A 21027-nucleotide genomic window follows, 5' to 3' on the forward strand; every position below is an offset into this window, starting at 1 on the left:
GCTTAAAGGGGACAAAGTTGTTCTCCTGTAGGCACTTTTACGCACGCTCCACCAACCTATCACGCTCGTCTTCCTCACTAAAGCTTTCAGTATGACGAATAACTCCAAAGTCCATTTCAATTTGGGTCGATGGCTTGGGCCTAGGTGGTGGGGGCAAGAGATGTAGGGTCAACCTAATAACGCACTCCCAAACTCCCTCCCTCCCACTCCTCCACGTCCCCATAAATGCTTTCGCTTCCTGCTTCCAAGTTCGGACAGAGCGCTGTGATTGGCCGCAGCTCGCACTGTGGGCTGTTCCCCCTGCGCTCCTTTTCGGCTCGGGTTACAGTTGAGCTCGAGCTGCTGCACTTACCGGAACGCAGAGAGTGTTTTTACTCGGTTAAAAAAATACACCGGCATGGAAATGTTGGCGAGCGGATATAGAGCCACCGAGCGAGCTGATGAGCAAGTCTAACCTTCCCTCGGCACTTTTTTTGTGTCCGAGCAGCAACAAACAAGCGTGAGACGTACAGTTTATTTACGCACCGGCCACGCATCATGTCCCACTCGGACTAGAGGCTTAACCCTGCTGGAGCGCAACACGCACGCGGAACGGCGCTGAGAGCCGGGAGGAATATTTACAATAGAAACTCAATTCCTTCGCGGAGAAGAATAGCAGGGGGAGAAGGGGTGAAAGATAACACTGGAATGAAGTGGACCTCGGGATTCCCAGCGTGCTGCGGAGTTGTGACTGATGGATGAATGTGGCCATCTGTAGGCTATATACAGCGACAGGTACAGGCACCATCAGGGGAGCTCTGACAAAGACACGGCGCAGCGCTTCATCAGCAGCCGCATCGCCAAATTGTGTCCCCCACCAAAAAACCCCAACTGTGGTTAGATCTGTTTAATCGCACATCAGATCGCATCGTTGACTTGTCTCTAACAGAGTAAGAAGGTCGTGAAGGGCTGTTTTTGTCTCAGCCACAGGTCAACCAGGACACTCGGGGCTGCTTTGCTCCCAGATCCTATCAAAGAACCGGGAGCTTCCTGCACGTCCTGCGGACAGTTCAGTCAAGGACACAGGGGTCTGGGCAGATTTTTAATAGGTCGGACAAAAGGACATGTATCTGATATCGAACTCTCATGCTCCCGACTGATCGTTGCTCACCTTCCCACCGAGCGAACCACAGATAAAGGCTGCCAGACGCACTGTCCGACGCTCTGAGTTATCGGCTCACTGTCTGTACATTGACCAGAATGGCGGGACTCGGTTGTTGGAAGTATTACCTCTGGATCTTTATTTTAATGTGCAGGTCGGCGTTACCTTCTGCGAAATCGCTGGAGACTATAATATGGAGCTCGCAGAATCCCAAGTAAGTCTCGTATTTCATTTGTGCAAGCATGCCAAACTCGCTGGGTGTGTGTGTGTGTGCGTAATGGAGGACTAACATTACTGGAAAAGTTGCCATTGTGTGCAGACTGGGTTAAATGTTCTGTTAAATGTAGCAATTATCTGGAAAAAAAGAAAATTTTAGTTTTAATTGTCATTCCTGCGCCGCACTGTAGAAATGGTGTTGATTTATTTCTCAGTGGGGGATTTCCCAACATCAAAGAAACACAGTAGATGCAGGCTTGTACAATATACAGTAGGCCTCACTTAAAACACAATAATAGATGGTTAATTATAGCAATTCATGACAATATTAAATGTCATTTTATTACCAGATAGAGGGCAAAGTCTGCTTGGACACTTGAGTTACGACTATCTCAGAGTTTGTTAACTCCTTCCCTACAATTTCTTGTAATTGATGTAATTAGCTGATAATGGATAATGAAAGTCAAAGAAAGCATGCCAAGTGTGTCAAGGTGTGGTCCAGTTAACTGGATCGAGGATATTTTTCCTCTCAGTCCCGCTCAGGAGCCCTGAACATGGGCTACTTGCCTTCTTGTGAGGGCCACACTGCGTCCCAATTCTCCAAGTTTGAATTCAGTTTGCATCACAGAAATGTGTGATAAGATGGTTTCAGATATCAGAGGTACCAAATGCTTGAAACGAATAAAATTGTTTTTAATTGTCCTGGCTTGGATCCTGCATAATTTCTCCACATTAAAATCAAGGGCAAGTTTCTCAAAAGCATGCAACTGAAGCCAGACATTTTTCTAAAGATTCATATTATTCTCATCAAAACAAGCAAAGTGAGCCCAGACTGCTGATAATAAAATAGCTCTGGTAACAATTATCACCCACTTAGACTTGATTCCCACATTTGCATGATGTTGGAAAGCATACAAAAGGGGAAAATAAACAAAAAAAAAAAAAAAGGGGGGGGGGCTCTCTTGTAGTGGAGTTAGAGCTGACCTTCATATGAGCTCACTGCACCAAGGGGAAATGGAGAGTAGCTCGACCAGCTTATAACTAGAATTTACCCATTCAAGTGAATCCATGATTTATCCCCCAAATGTCACATGTCATAGGAGCTCGTTGTGCAGTCAGTGGGTATGAATATTGCTGCCATGTTCACTGGAGTGTGTGTGTGTGTGTGTGTGTGTGTGTGTGTGGCCTGGTCTAATGGTGAGACTACGGCCCATCAGCTTTTATTTGACTATGGCTGCAGAGGTAGTGGAACAATGAGCGTCATCAGACAGAGATATGACACACACACACACACACACACACACACACACACACACCCATACATATATTACACGTGCACAAAAACCCACACCTCTTGTCAGTCATGGGTAGACAAATGAAAAAAAGGGGAGACATTTATTGATTGATGATGTCACCTGCAGGGAATGTTTTAGAAGGTTACCACGCTGGTTTAGGGATTGCAAGATCATTTCTCCATCTGTTTCTCCACTCCGCTCCTTGTAAAAAGCCCCACGTCGGACGAATATTTCATAAAGTTCACAGTGGAACAATAATGCACTCTGCAAAGTGTTCTCTCAACCTAATTATCCTGCTGCTCTGCGCTTAGAAAACAATAGACAATTATCTCGCAGTGTGCAGGCTTTGCAATAACAAAAGACAAACCTGTTTTTCTTCTGAAATGTATCTGTCAGCAGCAGTGTCTGATAGGCAATAAAAAAGGAATATGTGTACAGCAATCAGCATCTGTCTTCAGTCCTTGTTGTTTTAAACTCCATCTCTCTGTCTTGGCCTATATTATTCCATAGTGATAACACAGAGAGAGAGGCCTATAGAAATGTACAGTACACTATCTGGTGACTTATCTAGATTTACGATGTCTTACTTCCTGTTCCCACTTTGGGGAGCACTGCTGCCTCAGCTAATAAATTAATCTGGCCCTCTGCTTGCACACTGTACCACATACACGCACAATATAACAATACCAGTGCCTCCCTGCAGGCCGTGAGTTATGAGACAAAGTATAGGAAACCAGCAGGTTTGGGCCACTACGGTGTGTGTGTGTTTTTATTCCCCTTATGTGTGTGCAGGCTTATGTGCGGGTCCCTCAGTGTTCCTGCTGTTATGGATTTCCATGTGAGGATGCTATCACTCCCGCTCCTGCATTATCAATAACTGGGGTTGGCTTAATTGATTTCCTCCCAGCGTGCTTGCACAGGCAACATACATCATCACTGTAGCGTCGTCTGGAAAAAAGAAGTAGAAGAAGAAACATCCCTGAGTTTTATATCCACTGCAGGATGTATGAGACCTTTTTGATATTTAATTTGAGGCCGGATGAGTGAAATGGCGAGGGGGTAAAGGGGGATGGATGAGCAGCCGTGCAGAAGAAGGCTGGATGTGTCAACTAGTCGGCCGGTAAAGAAGTGTCTAACATTTGATCAGAGCAAATCGGATTAGTTCTCATTTAGCTGAGTGGGATTACGCCCGAAAATGTCACTTTGTTATGACTGATCACGTCCTATCGGTTTGGCTGAAGCATGCACAGCAATGTACAGTCATACTACACACACACACACACACACACACACACACACACACACACACACACACACACACACACACACACACACACACTCACTCGCAGTGTGCTAAGGAATTCTGCAGAGATGCCAATTTAATGATAATCTGACAAGGTTGCTATGAGTGGTTCCTGCACGTCCCCTAACCCTCCTTAGCTAATATTTACCTCATGACCTGTAACCACCGCAGCCAGTTTGCAGCAGCGCAGGAGACAAACACCATGATGTGAGAGAGGCAGAAAACACACTTGCGCACCTCTGAATACATACAGAAAAGAAACTCTGCTGCACTAATTTTGAACTCCTTGCATTTCGGTAAGGCTTGAAAACAGTTTGCAGACATTTCTTTGCCCTCCTGTGTGGGGCTTTGAAGCCCACAAAAGAGCACAAAATAGCGTAACAGTGAAAGAGGCGTCAGCTAAAGCCTCTGTTGCTGTCCCTTTACTTACTGATCTTATTTTGCTGTCTGTTGACCTCAGCTGCCTGGCTCACAGTTTAACAGTTGGCTGGTTTGGTTTATATGTGCGTGCATGGTTTAAAGGTTCAGGGAGTTTGATGATGATTAAACTGGATTTGATTAACACTGGGATATTTGGCAAATGTAGGGGGAAATAACTTTGAAATTATGAGGTGGCAATTTATTGTTAAATACATTTTTAAAACAACATAATTGTATTAGACTGCTATTAGTATAATAAGTGCACAGAAGGCCTGATTAAAGTTGAAGAATTGTTTCCATAATTGAATACTTTGGGGGAATTTTTTTCTAATAGGTGATTAGGAAAAAAACAAACGTCTACCTTATCTTTGTTTTTAGAACCAGATGTTATCAAAGCAGATTTTGTAAAGGTTTGTTCTCGAACACAGAGAAACCTTTGACTCCTGCAAATTGGTGTTCAGAAACGCTTCACAGAGCTGACATTTAAATATAACGAGGATTTCAGCAGGAGCTTGAATAAACAAACTGCAACTGCAAAAACTTGAAACTGCCGCAACCTGTTGAACAAGAGTTGGATGAAAGTTCAGGACTAGAACAGAAACAGGATTTGGTTTCTTGCTAAGAGTCTGCTGAACGCTCCCCTCTGCTGCTCTCTGCAGTGTGGGTCACTGCTGAGAGGGTCAGAGGCCTGTTTTGGTTGCTTCCCCGCTGCCTGCCCCCTTTACCCCTTGCGATACACCTTCTCTCTCCCTGTTTCCCTGAGTCCCCCCCCCCCCCCTTCTCCCCCTTTAGACTCTGATCGTGTTTCCCTCTGATAAAGATCTCATTACACACAGAGAGGACTCAGAGCCTGAGCCCCACTCAGAGAGAAAGAGAGAGGGCTGACCAATAAGAAATACTTCTGGAAAGCAACTGGCCCATGGTGCTGTAAAGGCACCCTGTGTCTCCCTCTAAGGACAGCTGCGTTTGCTTTTATGTGCGTGCACTTCTGTGTCGACATGTCTGTTGTTTCAGTGGTGTGTAACGACAGATTCTTCATTTGGTTATCTTTGTGGGGCACCTGGGCTCAAAAAAGGGGCTCCAGCGCTTTAGGTTATTTCAGGAAAAAAAAATGCAGTTTTTCCGTCATGGTTTCGCTCCAGATGGACTCACTTTATCCGCTGGTGGTTTGGCTGCCACATCACTGAAAACTGATCATTCTGCTTTTTGTGTGTTATTGATGCATTCATTTCTTTATATTTGAGCACTCGTGCACATTAAACCCAGTTTTGTTTCCCGGCTTTGGGAGCATTTGCAACTAATTTGTTGATTCTTTTTTATGTGCATATATGAGATCCCAGAGTTACAGTTGGTTTTCTTTCAAGACATATTTTAGGGACTGATTCACGACTGGGACAACAGCTGAATGTAATGAGTCAGTTGGGAGAAGAGCTGAACAGATGAGTTAATTAATCAGTTAGAAAAAAACTATTAATATAGAAAATCAATCAGTGTTAGGCAATATTGATAAAAATCTTTTATTACTGTATTACAATCAACCAATATATTGTGATATATTATAATTACTAGAAACTCAGTTGTGAAACTGTTTATGACTAAACTAACCAGACAGGAATGTCTGAGTTTCTTTTAGGTTTATCCAGGGAGTTAAAAACCTGACAGATATGTCCATCACATGTATGCAACAATCCTGTTATACAACCAAAGATAGATACCACAATATAAAGATAGAAACATCTCACAAATGTATATTGTCTCATGGTATATATTGCCTACATAATGTGAGATTTCCCCTCGTTTCTGTTTTAAAGAGGCTACTTTTGAATTAATAACTATTGTGTGTGTTTTTTTCCCCAAGATCGTTGGCTCCAAGAAATTGTCATGGGCATTTTTTGTAATGATTTTTTTTACTAAATGACCAATAAAGTAACAGACAAGTAAATTGATAATGAAAATAATTGTTAGTTGCAGCCCTAGAACAGACTATTATCTTAAATATATCTTAATCCTGAGAACCAAATTTGAAACTATACTAGACTCTCACATAGGCGTGTCAAACATGGGCTTATGTTGTCTGCTGTGAGTCACAGAAAACTATTACAAACTTGTTAAAACTTTGTGCTACTCAACATAATTGTTTAGGTAATAAAACCACATGAGTTAAATTGGGCCAAACACCGTATTGGATACGGTGTGGCAATTTCAAGTCCAATTATTTTGTAAAATTGTTTTGTTCATTTTAACTCAATTTATGTGTTCATACAATTACAGTCTTATATGAAAGGAACAAGTATAAGCTTATGGAAGTGAATGAGTGCTTGAGAGTGCATGTCGGTGTGCCATTGTTCTTTGTCCAGCCACAGAGGAGCATTAAGGAAGTGTTAGAAGCGTGCCAGTGTGCCCCTGTGAAAGTGTTGAGGGCCGAGTGGTGGACGAGTGTGGAGTGGCTGAACAGTGGCTGCCTTACAGGCTGTTAGCGACCCAGCTTCATTAGACGGAGGCCTGGCTGGCAGCAACCAGGAAGTTCCCATCAGCTCCAGCTCTGCCAAGCAGAGGCACAGGCGCTGGAAAGCTTCCCTTAAGATTTCTTCTTGTCGCCTCGTTTACGCTTCAGCTGAATTAAGAGAAAATATAGGGATGCAGAGTTACAGGAAGTGGGGAAAAAAAGTTGGGCAAAAGCGGGGAAAAGTCTGCCTTTTGTTTGCCATCTTAGTTCTTTTATATAAGAGCAGTTGAAAATAAGGGGGATTAAACAGGAGAGGAAAGGAAGCTAATGTAGAGCGTTGAAACGCAGCCCTGGGCTCAACCGCACATCCTTTCAGTCCGGCGTAGAACTCCCAGATTACTTCCATGTGTCAGTGTGAGGGGAAAAAAGAGGGAGAAAAGAAGAAAGGGGGACAGTGAGAGAAAGTTGAGCGATTGAAAAGCAAGTGGACTTGGATTGGTGGAGATCAGCGGCGGTGTTGGACAGTGGAACGGATCTGTGTGACAGCCATCTCTAAAACCATTAGCCCTGCGGCTCCGACTCGGGAACTCGTAACCTCCTCCTCTGGACTGACCTCATAGACTTAACTCTTTCTCAGAGAACCCCTCTGTGCTGGGGAGGCAGACCTCATCAGACGCCAGGCCCAAACAGCGGGCAGGCAACCTTAACAGCCAGCTGCACTACAAGTTCTTAAAGACGTCATGAGTTGTCCCCGGCATACAGGCAGCGAGGGATCTGTTTCCCCCAGTTTGTGGCACTCCAAAGACTTTGGTGGGGAGGTTTGAATTTATTGTGCCAGGGCTTTGGGGAAGGGGATGAGGGATGAGGGATCCCAACAAACAATGTGGTGGGATAGGACTAAGAGTGCATGTTTATTAATAAGTAAAAATATCATAGTTTTGATGAAAAATATAGGTTATTAAATTATGATGCAAGAGTTGACAACTTTTTCTTCATATCTTTGGTGCAGAAGAACAAAATTACAAACACTTCTCAAAGTATACTTACTAGCTTTACTAGTAATTTTATGAGCTTTTCCCAGAGCTTTCAATCTCATCTAAAAAATTATATTAAAATATATTTGACAAAAGAAATCTTAACTCAAAGTCCAATTGCGAGCTTTAGTAGTAATTGTATAAGCTTTTTCTGGAGCTTTGAACCAACAAAAAGTATATTAGACAAAGAAATCTTGGCACAAGGTCCACTTATAGCTTTATAGTGTTTTTTTTTTTTTTTTTTAAGATTATTGTTTTGGGCTTTTCCGCCTTTAATTGACAGGACAGCTAGGTGAGAAAGGGGAGAGAGAGGGGGGAAGACATGCAGGAAATCGTCACAGGTCGGACTCAAACCCTGGACCTCTGCGTCGAGGCATAAACCTCTCAGTATATGTGCGAGTATCTATGAGCCAACCCGGCCACTTTCTTGCCTTTTCTGGAGCTTTCAACATCATCTACACAATTACAAAAAGCAGGCTATATTAGACAAAATTATCTTAACTCAAGGTCCACTTACTAGCTTTTACTAGCAATTTTACGAGCTTTTTTGGACGCTTTCAACTCTTTCATCTAAAAAAACTACAAAAAGAATATTAGACAAAAAATCTTACTATTACCGAAAGTTTTAGTAGTAGCTTTCAACACTATGTACAAAATATATATTGGACAAAATAATCTTAACTCAAGGTCCACTTACTAGCTTTACTATGATTTTACTAACTTTTCCTAGAGCTTTCAATTGCATCTACAAAATTAAAAAGTATAGTAGGCCAAAAAACAAAACTGACAAAATAAAAAACCCAATACAAATACTTACTAAATGTTCATTTACTAGCTTTAATAGTAATTCTACCAGCTTTGTTTTGGTCTTCTCAGAACGCATACTCCATTTGCTGAAGAAGACCATGACATGTGGTTGAAAGCTCTGAAAAGAGCAAGTGGACCTTTTTTTGTCAAACCTTCCAATGTAAAAAACTGAACTCATGTTCTACAAAGAATTTTCTCTTGTTCCAAAAATAATTGTAAGTCACTCAAGATAAATATAATATAACATAATTTCAATTTGTCATGGTAACTGTTCAACCACTTACCTGTGGCTCCTTAAGTTAAATTAAAGTGAGCTTTACTTTTGTAACAGATATTAATATACAAGTAGAGACTGGATGAGGCATGACCATACCCAACCAGCTCTGAACATATCATTAATGATCATCATGGAGCGCTTTGTTCACTGTTATGAGTACACTAATGGAGTGACAGTGTAATTGAATGGAGTGGTAGGATAATAGAATGATAAAGTAATGGAATAGTGTGGTAGCGGCCCCCTTTTCCCAAGGGATACCCCCTGTAAGTGTGTCAGTGTGGCAGATGGGCGTTCGGTAACATCCCCCCTCCCCCATGTTAATTATAAAGCATCATAATCCATCTATGGCATACAGGGGCAGGACATGGAGACTATTAGGGTGAGCATGGAAATGGCACAGTGTATAATCCTCCGGACTTTACCACTATTAGGCTCCCCAAGGCATCAATTTCTCCAGTAATCTTGTTGAAGAAGTCTCTTTCTTGCTGTGTGTGTGTGTGTGTGTGTGTGTGTGTGTGTGTGTGTGTGTGTGTGTGTGTGTGTGTGTGTGTGTGTGTGTGTGTGTGTGTGTGTGTACGTCTGTAAATGTGTGTCCCACATTTTCAGATGTTAACTGGATGTTTGATTTATCTCTGATTTTTTTCCCCCCTACTTCATCTTTTTTTTCCCACCATGCCCACAGGCAAGACAGACAGCCCAAAAAGCATTCGGGTTTGTGTGTGTGTGAGTGTGTGCATGCATGCCTCCGTTAACCCATTCTGCCAAGTCTTGGCTCAGCCTTTTCTAAGCAAACTCCCAGCATGATCCTGGTCCCCCTTGTGCTGGTGAGAGGAGTTGAAAGAAAAGGCCTATGGGACTCCCGCTGCTCCCAGGCCCGGCCTCGGCCCCTCCGCCCACGAGGGCCGGTCCTGGGATTTGCTGCGCGCCGGGGCTCTGTGTGGCAGCTGTGACTGACGCTTCAATCGCCTCTCCCTGGGACACCCCAGTGCAACCCTGCATTCCCTTTCACACCTCGGAAACGGGGGGAAAAAGACAATTACACACATATTCAGCAACCTCCCTCTCCCAGTCTTTCCACAATCCTGCATCTCTGATGTACGTCCATTTACCAGATCTATAAAAAAACTTTCTAAAGTTTCTGTGTTTTGCAAATGAGTCCTTCTAAACAACTTGCAAATTAGTTTAGATGTCTGGACAGCCTGTCTGCAATTTTATTATGCATTTGCTCTTGTTTATTTAATTTTTTTCTCTGAGTAGTCCTCTCCTTAAGTAAACAGTATAACTCAAGCTATTCCCTTTGCATTTCCCTTGATATTTAGAAAATGTAAGTAATGGAAAAAGATTTAAACCTTAAAGTGGAGTTAATGCTATCATGTATGGATTGTCAGTAAATTGAGTTTGTCTCTGGGCTATTGGAGCAGGGAGTCGTAAGCCAGCGGGATTTAAGTCTCTTAATTGAATTATTTTGATTGCCGACTTGATTGATGGAGTCAGATGTGGAGCGTTTTCCATGACTTTTTGTCTGACTAATTCTTCTTCCAATAGAGCCATACCAGACAGATACAATAGGAACCTGCAATCAATCACAACTGAGCATTTTGTCTGGAGAAAAAATGTGCCTGCCATCAGGTCCGAGTTCCACAAGCCATGCGGACAGCGCAAAAACCAACAATGACATCAGATAGTAGAGCACTCTAAAGTCTAATCTTCCCATAATGCCATGCTAAACCCCACAGAGACCCGTGGCAGGGAGAAAGACTTTTTTATGCCCTGGCGCTGCTCCTCCTCCCATGGCCTCTGGCTCTCTGTGTGTGTGTGTGTGTGTGTGTGTGTGTGTGTGTGTGTGTGTGTGTCCATGCATGTTGGGAAGAGAAAAAGAATTCAAGAGTGAATGGAGATGTCACTGTCAGACTCTGGCCATATTGGCAGCTTGTGTGTGTGTGTGTGTTGAGTGAGAGAGTCTGTCGTTTCCCCTCCATGCCGTGTTCCTACAGCCATGATTGGAGCACAGCAGGACTCAGGTCTATATTTCATCCTATTCATATGAGGGAGGCCGTTTCATCTCCCATACACATGTTTCCCATCAGATGTGTGTTTATTCTCCCCCATGATGTGCTTGGCCATGGAAGCCTCTCATCTCTCCGATATTGGAAAAAGGAGCGAAGGTCTGCTAAAGCAAACACAATATCCTCAACCTCTCTCCGCCCGCTTTACGAACTATGCAAAGAATAAGAACGAAGGCGTTGCATTGACTCGATTTAATGAGTAACCGTGGTAGTGTTTCCTCTTAAGGCTCTGTAATATAATATTTCACACTGTGATTTTAACTTGCTAATCTTAATGTGTGGCGCTCTTTCCATGCTCTGCTGTCTCATCTCCCATTTTATCCCTGCACTGAAAACTTTGACTACTTTTAGCTATTCTCCTCATCTGTCTCTGCAAGTCCCCCACTGTGAAACATGACAGCCTCAACCTCCACCACATCAGTCCTCTCTTCTCCTCTCCTGTCTCAGAGATGAAAGCTTTTTCTTTGCAGACAAACCTCTGCGAGTCCTTTCTGCGCACCGGGCCCAGGCCTGTGTTGCTGCTTTTAGTAGCTCTGTTTGCTGCATTTTCTGATGTATTTATACACCTCTGATTGTAGCACCTCGTGCATGACAAGAATATGAAAGTCAGAACCTTACATGTGCATTATGCGGGCTGAGTCAAATTCATATTTGAAATATACATGAATGCATGAATATATTTATTGCCGTGACGCCCCTGTGCATCCGGGAGAGTCTCATTTCCTGTAGTGGCCCTGCTCTGGAATGGAGGTGCGTGATCCTTGATGGCGCCCCACATGCGGCCACCAAATAGAGCCGCCTGGTGCACCTCTCACACAATGGAATGGCAGAGGGAAGGGAAATGATTTGGCTCCTATTGGAGGGGCTGGAGCAGTCGCTTCAAAGCAGTGTGCTTGGCTGACGCTTTAACCGGCCTTCTCTCTGCATTAGATGTGCGTCCTGTGATGAGCCTTTGAAGGGTGCGGGGCAGTGCTGGCTGGAAGATTGTGATTGCATTGCACGGGTGTTGGGGTTCGGCCTCACAAAGAGACTTGCAAGTCAGGGATTGCAGTGCTCCACTCAGTGTTGTTTAGGTAGGTTGGACTAAAACGTGTTGACCCGAAAGCAGCAATGCGTGTACTCAAACACACACGCATATATCACAGCGCAAGGTAGTGTGGATGTGTGTGTGTGCAGCTGTGGTTGACAGACTAAGGTTTGAGTGTGCTTTACAGATGGCAGTAATAATGATCAGATAGCCCTTGTAATGGAGACGGCCCAGTTTGTAATGGCTTCCTAAAACAACACATGGAGCGTCTTTACGAGGCCACAATCCGCCCGGTTATCACAGAGCAAACTGTGTGAATGAGAATAGCATCATGTCAAACAAGCTATTTATTAGCACGCATATCACACACACACACACACACACACACACACACACACACACACACACACACACACACACACACACACACACACATTTCATTTTAATACCCACAGCCTGCATCTTGCCCCCGCTCTGCTTGTTAAAGGCGAGTGTTATCAGAGGAGACACAGGCTCCCGCTACACCAGTTAGGCCGTCCTCCCCTTTTACATCCACTGTTAATGAGTTTAATGATGTGTGTCTTGGTGATTGCATCAGTCAATATGCTGTTCAATATGGGTTTTAGAAACCCACTGACAACTTAAGCATGTCCGCCTGGATAAGATCTCCCATCCAAGGGAGGAAAGAAAGAGCAACTAATTTGTCTTGGATTGGATGGGACATGTGTAGCTGTCTTTTACGATCATGAGCTAAGATTGTAAGCAGAGAATAGACTTGTCAGTCAAATTCTCTGATAAGAAGCTGCTTTTAAGACTCAGAAGGCAGCTGTGTATTAAAAACGTGTCCTAGTTAGAGCAGCGCCTGGCGCTCTCTTATATGGAGATATATTGTTTGTTTGGTGTCGTCTTTCTGTTGTGTTATTCTTTGATTTCACTGCAGGTTTAGTTTCAGTTCAGTTTTTATGTTTCAGAAGAGGTTTATTAGGAGTTTTATTTTAGTTTATGTCAGGAGGTGTTTACTATACTAGAGACCTGGGACATTTAGCTTTATGCTTTGTCGGAGAGCCATATGTTTAATAGTCCTTGTATAGTGATTACAGATGTGCCTTTTTATAATCTACTGTGCTTTTTTCACTGCATTTGGCTTATTTTTCAGTCATATTAGTTAGTGCAGCTTTTAACACGTGCACATGAGATACATTCTCATTTCCTTACATTTAGTTCACTGTGCTAATGTTGGTTTCTTCTGTCAGTGAAGAAAAGTGCAGGCAGAGACCCCTGTGACACTGATAAAAGCTGTTTCTTTTATAAAGCACAGAGCATTTGATTGATCTGTCCTGTGGTCTTGATCCCTGGGCTTGGCTGATTAAACCTATCCATCAGATTCTCTTATCAGCGCCCTAACAGATCGACTGCAGGACACTGAACTAAAACCCCTGTATTGTTGTTACACAGAAAAAGTCAAAGGCTAAGGACAGGGAGGGGAGAGGTTTGCTAAAACTCCTCTCTTCAAGGCCTTTTGAACAAAGAAAGAAAAAATCCCCACTATGTTGTTTTTGTTAAAAAAAAGGTTGGGAGATAAGTATCTTTCATGCAATTTAGTGTGCTGCACTCACACACTTTTTTTTGTCGCGCATATAGCAATAACCTCTGAAGGAGGTCGAACAGTGGCATTGCAGACTTTGACAAGAGTGTTTCCCCTCTAGTGGGAAATCAGAAAGTAATGTTTCCTGTCCGCAGAGTTTCAGATCCCCGCCAGTCATGTGACCCTGCCCCCAAGTCACAACTCACACAGACATCAGCCAGATAATGACATCTCTTTCACTGACAGGCTGTCATTCACATGATTCTGCAAGCGCTGACACAAACACTTGGGACTCGTGCTCGCTTAAAAACGCAAGGCAAACGAGCATGTTCGCCGTTATGATTTATCTGAATGATTTGCAAGTCAAATAGCCAGTTTCATAAGATGTGCCTGTTATTTTCTGAAATAAATTTGAGTTTCTCATCTTCCGAGTGACTGTTAAAGCAAATACATCATGGCTGCTAAAACGTGGATGATTGCATGTCACTTTGCTCTCATTTATCTGCAAGCATCTATTACCATCATGTTGTCAAGTCAATGAAAACAGCACCGGAACAGCCAACAGATGGGCTTTTATTATTCACAGATGTATGATTTTTGGGTTACAGTTTGTTAAAGATAAAGCCTCCTTTATCTTTTAGAGTATCTTAGACGTCTAAAATTACATTGATTTATGATTCTTAACATCCGGAAAACAAACTATTTCACGCATTTCAACATAAACAGACTTTTATGGCAGATAATGATCATAACTATCAGCCTGTATGCTGGTTGGTTGTCACTTGACAGCATGTCAAAATTAGATAGTGGAAATGTGCAACTTTCTGCCTTATCAAAAATAATAATCAACCTAAGTTTACATAGTCAGAATATCCTGTTGAAAGAAGATGGTTTATTGAAATCCTGTTGCAGCATGCCCTGCAGAAGCAGGTGTGGACCTGCGAGCTTGCCTACTTGCCGCTAGTGCTTTTGGGGAAGGGGGGGTGTGAACACTCCCCAAAGCTAGACGGTAGAAGTTGCCTGCGTGGCACATTCATTAACCTGGTATCTAGCTAATCTCCTGGCTAATTCATTTAGTCTTTGGAGTACTCCTGTGTATTCATTTTCTCTCCGCACTGCCGCTCATGGGATGCAGTATGAGCGTAAACATGGTGATGATTGTGTCATTATTTTGCAGTCAGATGAGTGATATCCCAGAGGGCTGTAGCTGGGTTGTCCAGGCCAGTTGAGAGGGACTGATTAGAATTGCAAATGGCCGCCAAGTGTTGTGTTTATTGTGTGTCTCAATATTGGAGACAATCAGGCGAATCAAAGCCCTCAGCTGGAGAGATGGGACTGAGGCACGGTGGGCCTCTCTGGTTGGCACCATGTCCTCAGTGCTTGCACGGTTCTCCCCCCTCCTCCAGCTCCCTCCCTTCTTCTCTCTGTTGCCCTCTCTCTTGGTCGACTCTGTCGTGTGTATAGGTCCTGAAGTACGTGGACACAGCTGGAGGAAGAGAAGGGGAGGCAGAAAGAGCCACTAAATCCAGTGCACTCAATCATCTGTAGTGTGCCGGTCCTCTCAAACAGCTGAGAAATATTAAACACGCTTTATGATAATGAAAGCGCAGGCGACAGACATAAATTTCGGAGGCAAAGTGCTGAAGGATTAAAATGTCTTGTACGTTTGCTCATAACACAAATTTGTCATTGATTTCACATGGCTTCCTGAATCGTTAGAGATGGAATCATCAGCTTTTCATCAATGGAATTTTTTTGTTCTTCTTTCTCTCAGACGACTGTCTGCGATGAGGTATATATCAAGTCACATGTTAAGGGCTCAGGAATATTCACATATGTGCATGCAGATCTGCTGTCAAGCCCTGCAAATGAAACCTATTGGCAGCGCGCCCTTGTTATGGCTGGGTGACAGACTGTGGTGCAAAGTGCCCTAAACACACATTTTCGCCGCAAATCACTCGTGAATTGTTCTTCTGCAACGATTGGCCATTACCCTATTATTGACTCACAGTTTGTACAAGATTCGGCAAAATCCATTTGAAAGCCATCCAGTACTGTTGTGTGAGACAGGAAGCTAGTGTTTTAGCTCACCATGTAATTCACTCTGTCGGTCGCACACAGAGGGGCCTATCTTCTCTTGTTTCGCTACTGTTGGCTTTTAAAGAATGTGTGTGTGTGTGTATAATGTACATGTATGTGCGCTCATGTATGCATACGTCCCTGTTGGAACACAGGATAATTCCTCGGGTCATACACGCTCCCCTTATAGAACCGCATGACCAGTTACAACAGGCATGTGTGAGGCCCAGGTACGGACATGCACAGTGAGTGATCAGGTATCGCTACAGGGAAATTACTGTAAAAAGCTACATTTTATTGCACCACACACATTCTCTCAAGCTCTCACCGCTGTAGGCTAAATGAAAAACGAAGTTAAAAGGAATGTGTTCACTCTCGATGGAAATCCCTTAGATTTACTGTGAGTTTTTTACCGTGACTTGTGAACGAATTGAAGGCCAGAAGCCATCAGATGCCTTCATGATACGATCAAATGTCACCAGCCTTAAAAGGCAACAGTCAGTTGCATGTGAGAAGCTGCTGCTCACAGCCTGTTTAGACAGTGCTGTGTGCCATTGAGCTTGACAAGCAGTTGATGAGAGATCCTTAGAATTGTGTGTGTGTGTGTGTAAGGAGAAAAAAGAGAATGCTTGAGAGGGAGAGTGTGTGTCAGATCGCCGACGTGGCAGTTTGTGAGTGTGTGAAACTGAGGAGAGAGTTCATGAGGTGACATCTCGTCAGCTGTTTGACTTTCCCAGTTTCCCAGGGAAGCAGTTTCAAGAACAATGTAGACGAAAAACCACCAACCACCGACAATTGAAATGGCACAAAAAAAACCCCAAAAAAAACAACGCTGTTTGTTTGTGGCTGAATTATTGCCGTTGCTTGAGATTGGAGACAGGGGAAATGTGTGAGTGACTGCACTGTGCTTGTAGCAGACACATATCACCTACCGGACTCCTTTACCCATCCATCTCCCAGCACTCCTCACAATAGCAGGAATACATAAAAAAAGAGTGCGTCAGGAGGGAAGGGGATGCAAGATAAATATTGTGTTAGTATTTTCCCTCCCTCTCCGTTGCAATTGTCTCTCACACTGACAGATGAACAATGAAAGTATTTTGAACTTTGCTGCGTGCTGTCTTTTACTCCTGGTTTCAGAACAGTGCTGTCACAGCCAGACGTGTTCTGGCAGAGATTGATTGATTTGCTTTCTGTGCGCCATGTCTTCCCTTTGTTCTTCCAGGAAGGCTTTGGTTTCTCTGCAGTATTCCAGACGCTCTGTAGCTGTGTCATATTAACACCTGTTAACAAAATACAGACTCGTAAAATATCGATTCAGCTGCCCTTTGATCGTAAAGTGTTGCTATAAAATATAAACTGGAAGCAGTTTATTCTATATTGGGAAAGAGACATACCAAAAATCATTCTGTGGCAGGATCTGTGCGTTAGACGGGTGGGGTAAGGCCAAAAATAAATATCCTTTCCAGGATCAATTATTATTATTTCACTTGTTTGCTTTCTTGCTGGAAGTTTGATGATATACAACAATCATGTCTGTATGCTACTCAATTAGCATAGCTTAGCTTAGCTTAGCTTAGCTTAGCTTAACTTAACTTAAAGGGTGGAAATAGAGGGGAAATGTACCCCTGGCTCTGACCAGAGGTAACACATCCTACATAATTTGCACCATAACCCACGTGTAAAAATGACACTTTGTGTTACTGTTTCCCCCTTGTTTGAAGTATTTAGGCTAAGCTAACTGGCTGCTGGCTCCAGTTTCATATTTACCGTACAGATATGACAGCAGTATCAATCTTCTCATCTAACTCAAGGCAAGAAAGCGAATAGGTGTATTTTGCAAAATGTCGAAGTAGAAAAACCTCATTGGTAATGGGTGTCAGGTTTGTTTGGAAGATGTCTTATGGCTGATCACTTGCTGAGTTAATTCCCAGATGTTGTTGCCAAAATACTGCTGAGCCGGGCAACTCAACCCCCCAACCCTCCTCCCTCCCCCAGTGTGTGTCTGAGAGCCGTCTCATTCCGAGCACCACGAGTTTGAAAAATTAGCTAACTTTAGCTACAAAGCATAGCCTGACTCTCATCCTCAATCAGCTTTTCACTTTGTTTCACTATTCAGTCTAAAACTGTGATCCCTCGAGTAATTTCTAACCATGCGGAGATAGGAGGGCAATTGTTGAAAATTGAATTTGACCATGACTGGCTCTATCTAAGCCAAACAGAATGTAAATAGCTAATGTATAATGTGGAGCTGTGTGTGCAGGGTCTGTGTGTGCATGCTTGTGTATGTTTATTAGTACATGTGATGTGCTGATTGAGTGGAAACATTAAAGGGCTGGTTTTTCTGAGAAATGCTTTCTGAGGGCTTATCGATGGGGTTGGAGATACAGAGCAGAAAATGGCTGCTGGGTAACAACCCAGGCAAGCTGCGTGGGTTTGATAATGGTTATGATTCTGTTTCTCCCTAGTTTCTTCTTCGCTTCCCCAAGTGGGAGTGAAACACAATCGGGTGTGAGAGATGCTATTGTTCGTCTGGGAGGTTCTCCTGCTTTCTCCCATCCTGCTCTGCTTGCCTCTGATTACAACCTTGCATCCTGGTCCAGCTCTTGACTCTCTGCTCTGCAGCTCTCAGTCCTGGGGGATTCCTCTCTCTGCGACTGTCCAGCCCCCCCCCACCACACACACACACACACACACACACACACACACACACACACACACACACACACACACACACACGTATATCTGCACACACAGTGCAAACACACTCACGCATACAGTGGGTTCAGGCCAGGCGGGGTTGGCAGCGACTGTAGACTGGGCCTGTGGAGAGATCTTTACGGAGCATGCAGAGCCCATCTGTGGCTGCTCCTCAGTGATGGGAGGCAGCTGGCTGTGTGTGTGTGTGTGTGTGTGTGTGTGTGTTTGTGTATGAGTTTGTGTTTGTGTATGAGTTTGTGTTGTGTCGTGGCCAGGGAAGGAGCTAGGGAGGTTTTTGTTTTTGGGTCGCAGAGCACCCTCAGAATGATGGCTAAACTCAGGCTGAAACTGACCCAAGCTCTCTCGTCTACCCGAGCCAAATCTTCCCTTCTCTTCTATTTTTTCTCCTCTCTTCTCCTCACCCCTCCCACCAGCCCTCCAGCTGGAAGAGCTCAGTCCCTGGGATCCGGGATGAATAAGTGGAGAGGCAGAGAGCAACGGTCTGGGCCTTCTCTCGCTGTCAGTGATACCGTGGATGACGTTCAATCACAACCGCATACACCCATGCTCGCTTAACTCCCCTGCTCTTAGAGAGGGATGGGCTCAGCATTGACTGAAACCACAGAGGCCATAAGAAGAAACAGATTATGATCTTTTTTCTCCCTAATGACTTCTGACACTCCTCTCGCTCAACAGTCCTCTTCAGCCTGTTTGTCTAGTAACGACGTCCACTTCTGTCCTCCTTGTGGCAAGGCCATCTGGGCGTCATCTTGTTAGCTCATTACGGCCGCCGATGGTGTGATGCTAGCCCCTCATGTGACAGTGATGGAGGGCAAGCATACTGAGCTTGTTTGGCGAACATGAGAGGTGTGTGTCAGCCCGCCGCGCTCATCTGTGTGTGTTGCAATTTGCCTGTGTGCAACTGTTATGAGTCACGCTGAATCTGATTTGCTCTGCATGCCAGCCTGTTGACTGAGCTAACTGAAGCTAGTGTGTGTTTGTCTGTGTCTGTGAGAGGGTGTCTGTGTTCACACGTACAAAAGCAGTTCTCTGCAGGGTGGAATTCAGGATATTCTGTCTCTCCTTTTTGCCTCTGACATCTTCATTTATGTGCCTCTAATGGGGACAGCACAGAGGAAAAATACCCAGGTTTCTGCTTTTCAGCAAGTCACTGTTGCCAAGTCTGGCCCACTGGAGTTTAAATGCAACTTGGATTGAGTTTATAGTTTATCCAATACCACGACCAGTTGGCGGGTTTGTCCTGCTTTTTTCTGTAATAAGGGTCAAATCCTTCCTGCTTTGCTAAACAATTCTGGAGCCAGATGGGCCTTGTTTTGCTTAATTTCAGGATCCTTGTGTTTGTTCGTGTCTCTCTCTGTGTGTGTGTGTGTGGCCTGCACCAGCATTGAGGCGACTTGTTTACCGTGTTTAACATGTGAGGAAACCGGTGTGTGTACACTGCGGGGCATGTGTTTATGTGTGTGTGTTTATAGACAGGCCTCCCTAAGAACATCTACCCCTGCGACAACCTGACAGAAGCCCGCTATGTATACAAGCCCTTGGGTTGGGCTGCCGGCTACGGCTGCAGACCTATGACCAGCTCACCTTCCCGTGGCGTCGTCCAAACCAGTTTCAGATAAAGCCAACAGTTCACGTGACTCCTCAGCATCACAGATGTAGCTTAATTCTCTGGAGCCGTACATACATACTGACAGTTTGATGATATGTACCTTTCTTCCAAGTATGAAGTGATCACACTGTGTCAACAGCACTCAGTGGATCTTAACCACACATCAAGAGCGAAGCCATTCCAATAGCTGCTGTTTCCATTGTGAGGCCGAGCGAGCATGCGCCTCTATCTTGATGGAACTAAAAAGCGGTTTGAGGCAGAAACAGTCCCTGCCAGTGGACAATAATTTAATATTGATTGACTTGAATGAGAACAGGATGTGTTTTTACCCTATGATTAAACAAAACGCAGTGCGCCTCAGGCAAGTAAATCAGCTTTAAATCCCCGCCTCTATATGTGTTACACAAGAGCTCAACTACAATACTCTTTGGATAACACGGCTTTATGTTCTTTACAGACTTAAATGTAACCCTGTCATGGGGGTGAATTACTGTAATGTTTAATCGGAACTGCAAGCGTATGGAATATTGATTGAAGCTGTAAATATGGCTGCCGTATGGAAAGTGTCATCTGTAATAATGGAGTTGGGGTGGTAACCAGCCACACTGATTTTGTAGATAATGTAAGAGAGAAATGATAATTGGTGAGGGAACACTTTTCCTGGCGTGATAATTACCATGCTGATAGCGAGGGGAATAGAGTACCTATTGTGGTGATGATTGTGTGCGGATGTGTTTGTTTTTACATGACACACTCGTGTGCTTTACAGGCCAGAGGGAACGAGAGACAGATTGAACGTTGGGCTGCAGAAACGAAACAGAGAGAACAAGAGGTAGTACCTGCATCCTGCATGTTCCCCTGGTGGAGATGCATCGCCCTGTACACCTTGTAGAGAATAACAGATTTTAATTGATATGTATGGCATGCTCATTATGCAGCTCAGGAGGAACAAATCAATTTCACACCATTCTGTTGATATGAGCCGTTTCTGCCTCTTTCTC

The 21027-nt window shown here is 43.9% G+C and overlaps 1 protein-coding gene across 1 annotated transcript in view; it reads left to right on the top strand.

Annotated features, from left to right (window-relative positions):
- Window positions 1-289: 289 nt before the first annotated feature.
- efnb1 (ephrin-B1) overlaps window positions 290-21027 on the top strand; it is a 55477-nt gene continuing 34739 nt past the window's right edge. The window contains exon 1 of the mRNA XM_031280038.2: window positions 290-1355. Coding sequence (XP_031135898.2) covers window positions 1240-1355 — 116 coding nt within the window. The 5' untranslated portion in view covers window positions 290-1239. The remainder of the gene's footprint in view (window positions 1356-21027) is intronic.

The sequence above is a fragment of the Sander lucioperca genome, chromosome 1 (assembly GCF_008315115.2).
Source record: "Sander lucioperca isolate FBNREF2018 chromosome 1, SLUC_FBN_1.2, whole genome shotgun sequence".
Classification (NCBI taxonomy): domain Eukaryota; kingdom Metazoa; phylum Chordata; class Actinopteri; order Perciformes; family Percidae; genus Sander; species Sander lucioperca.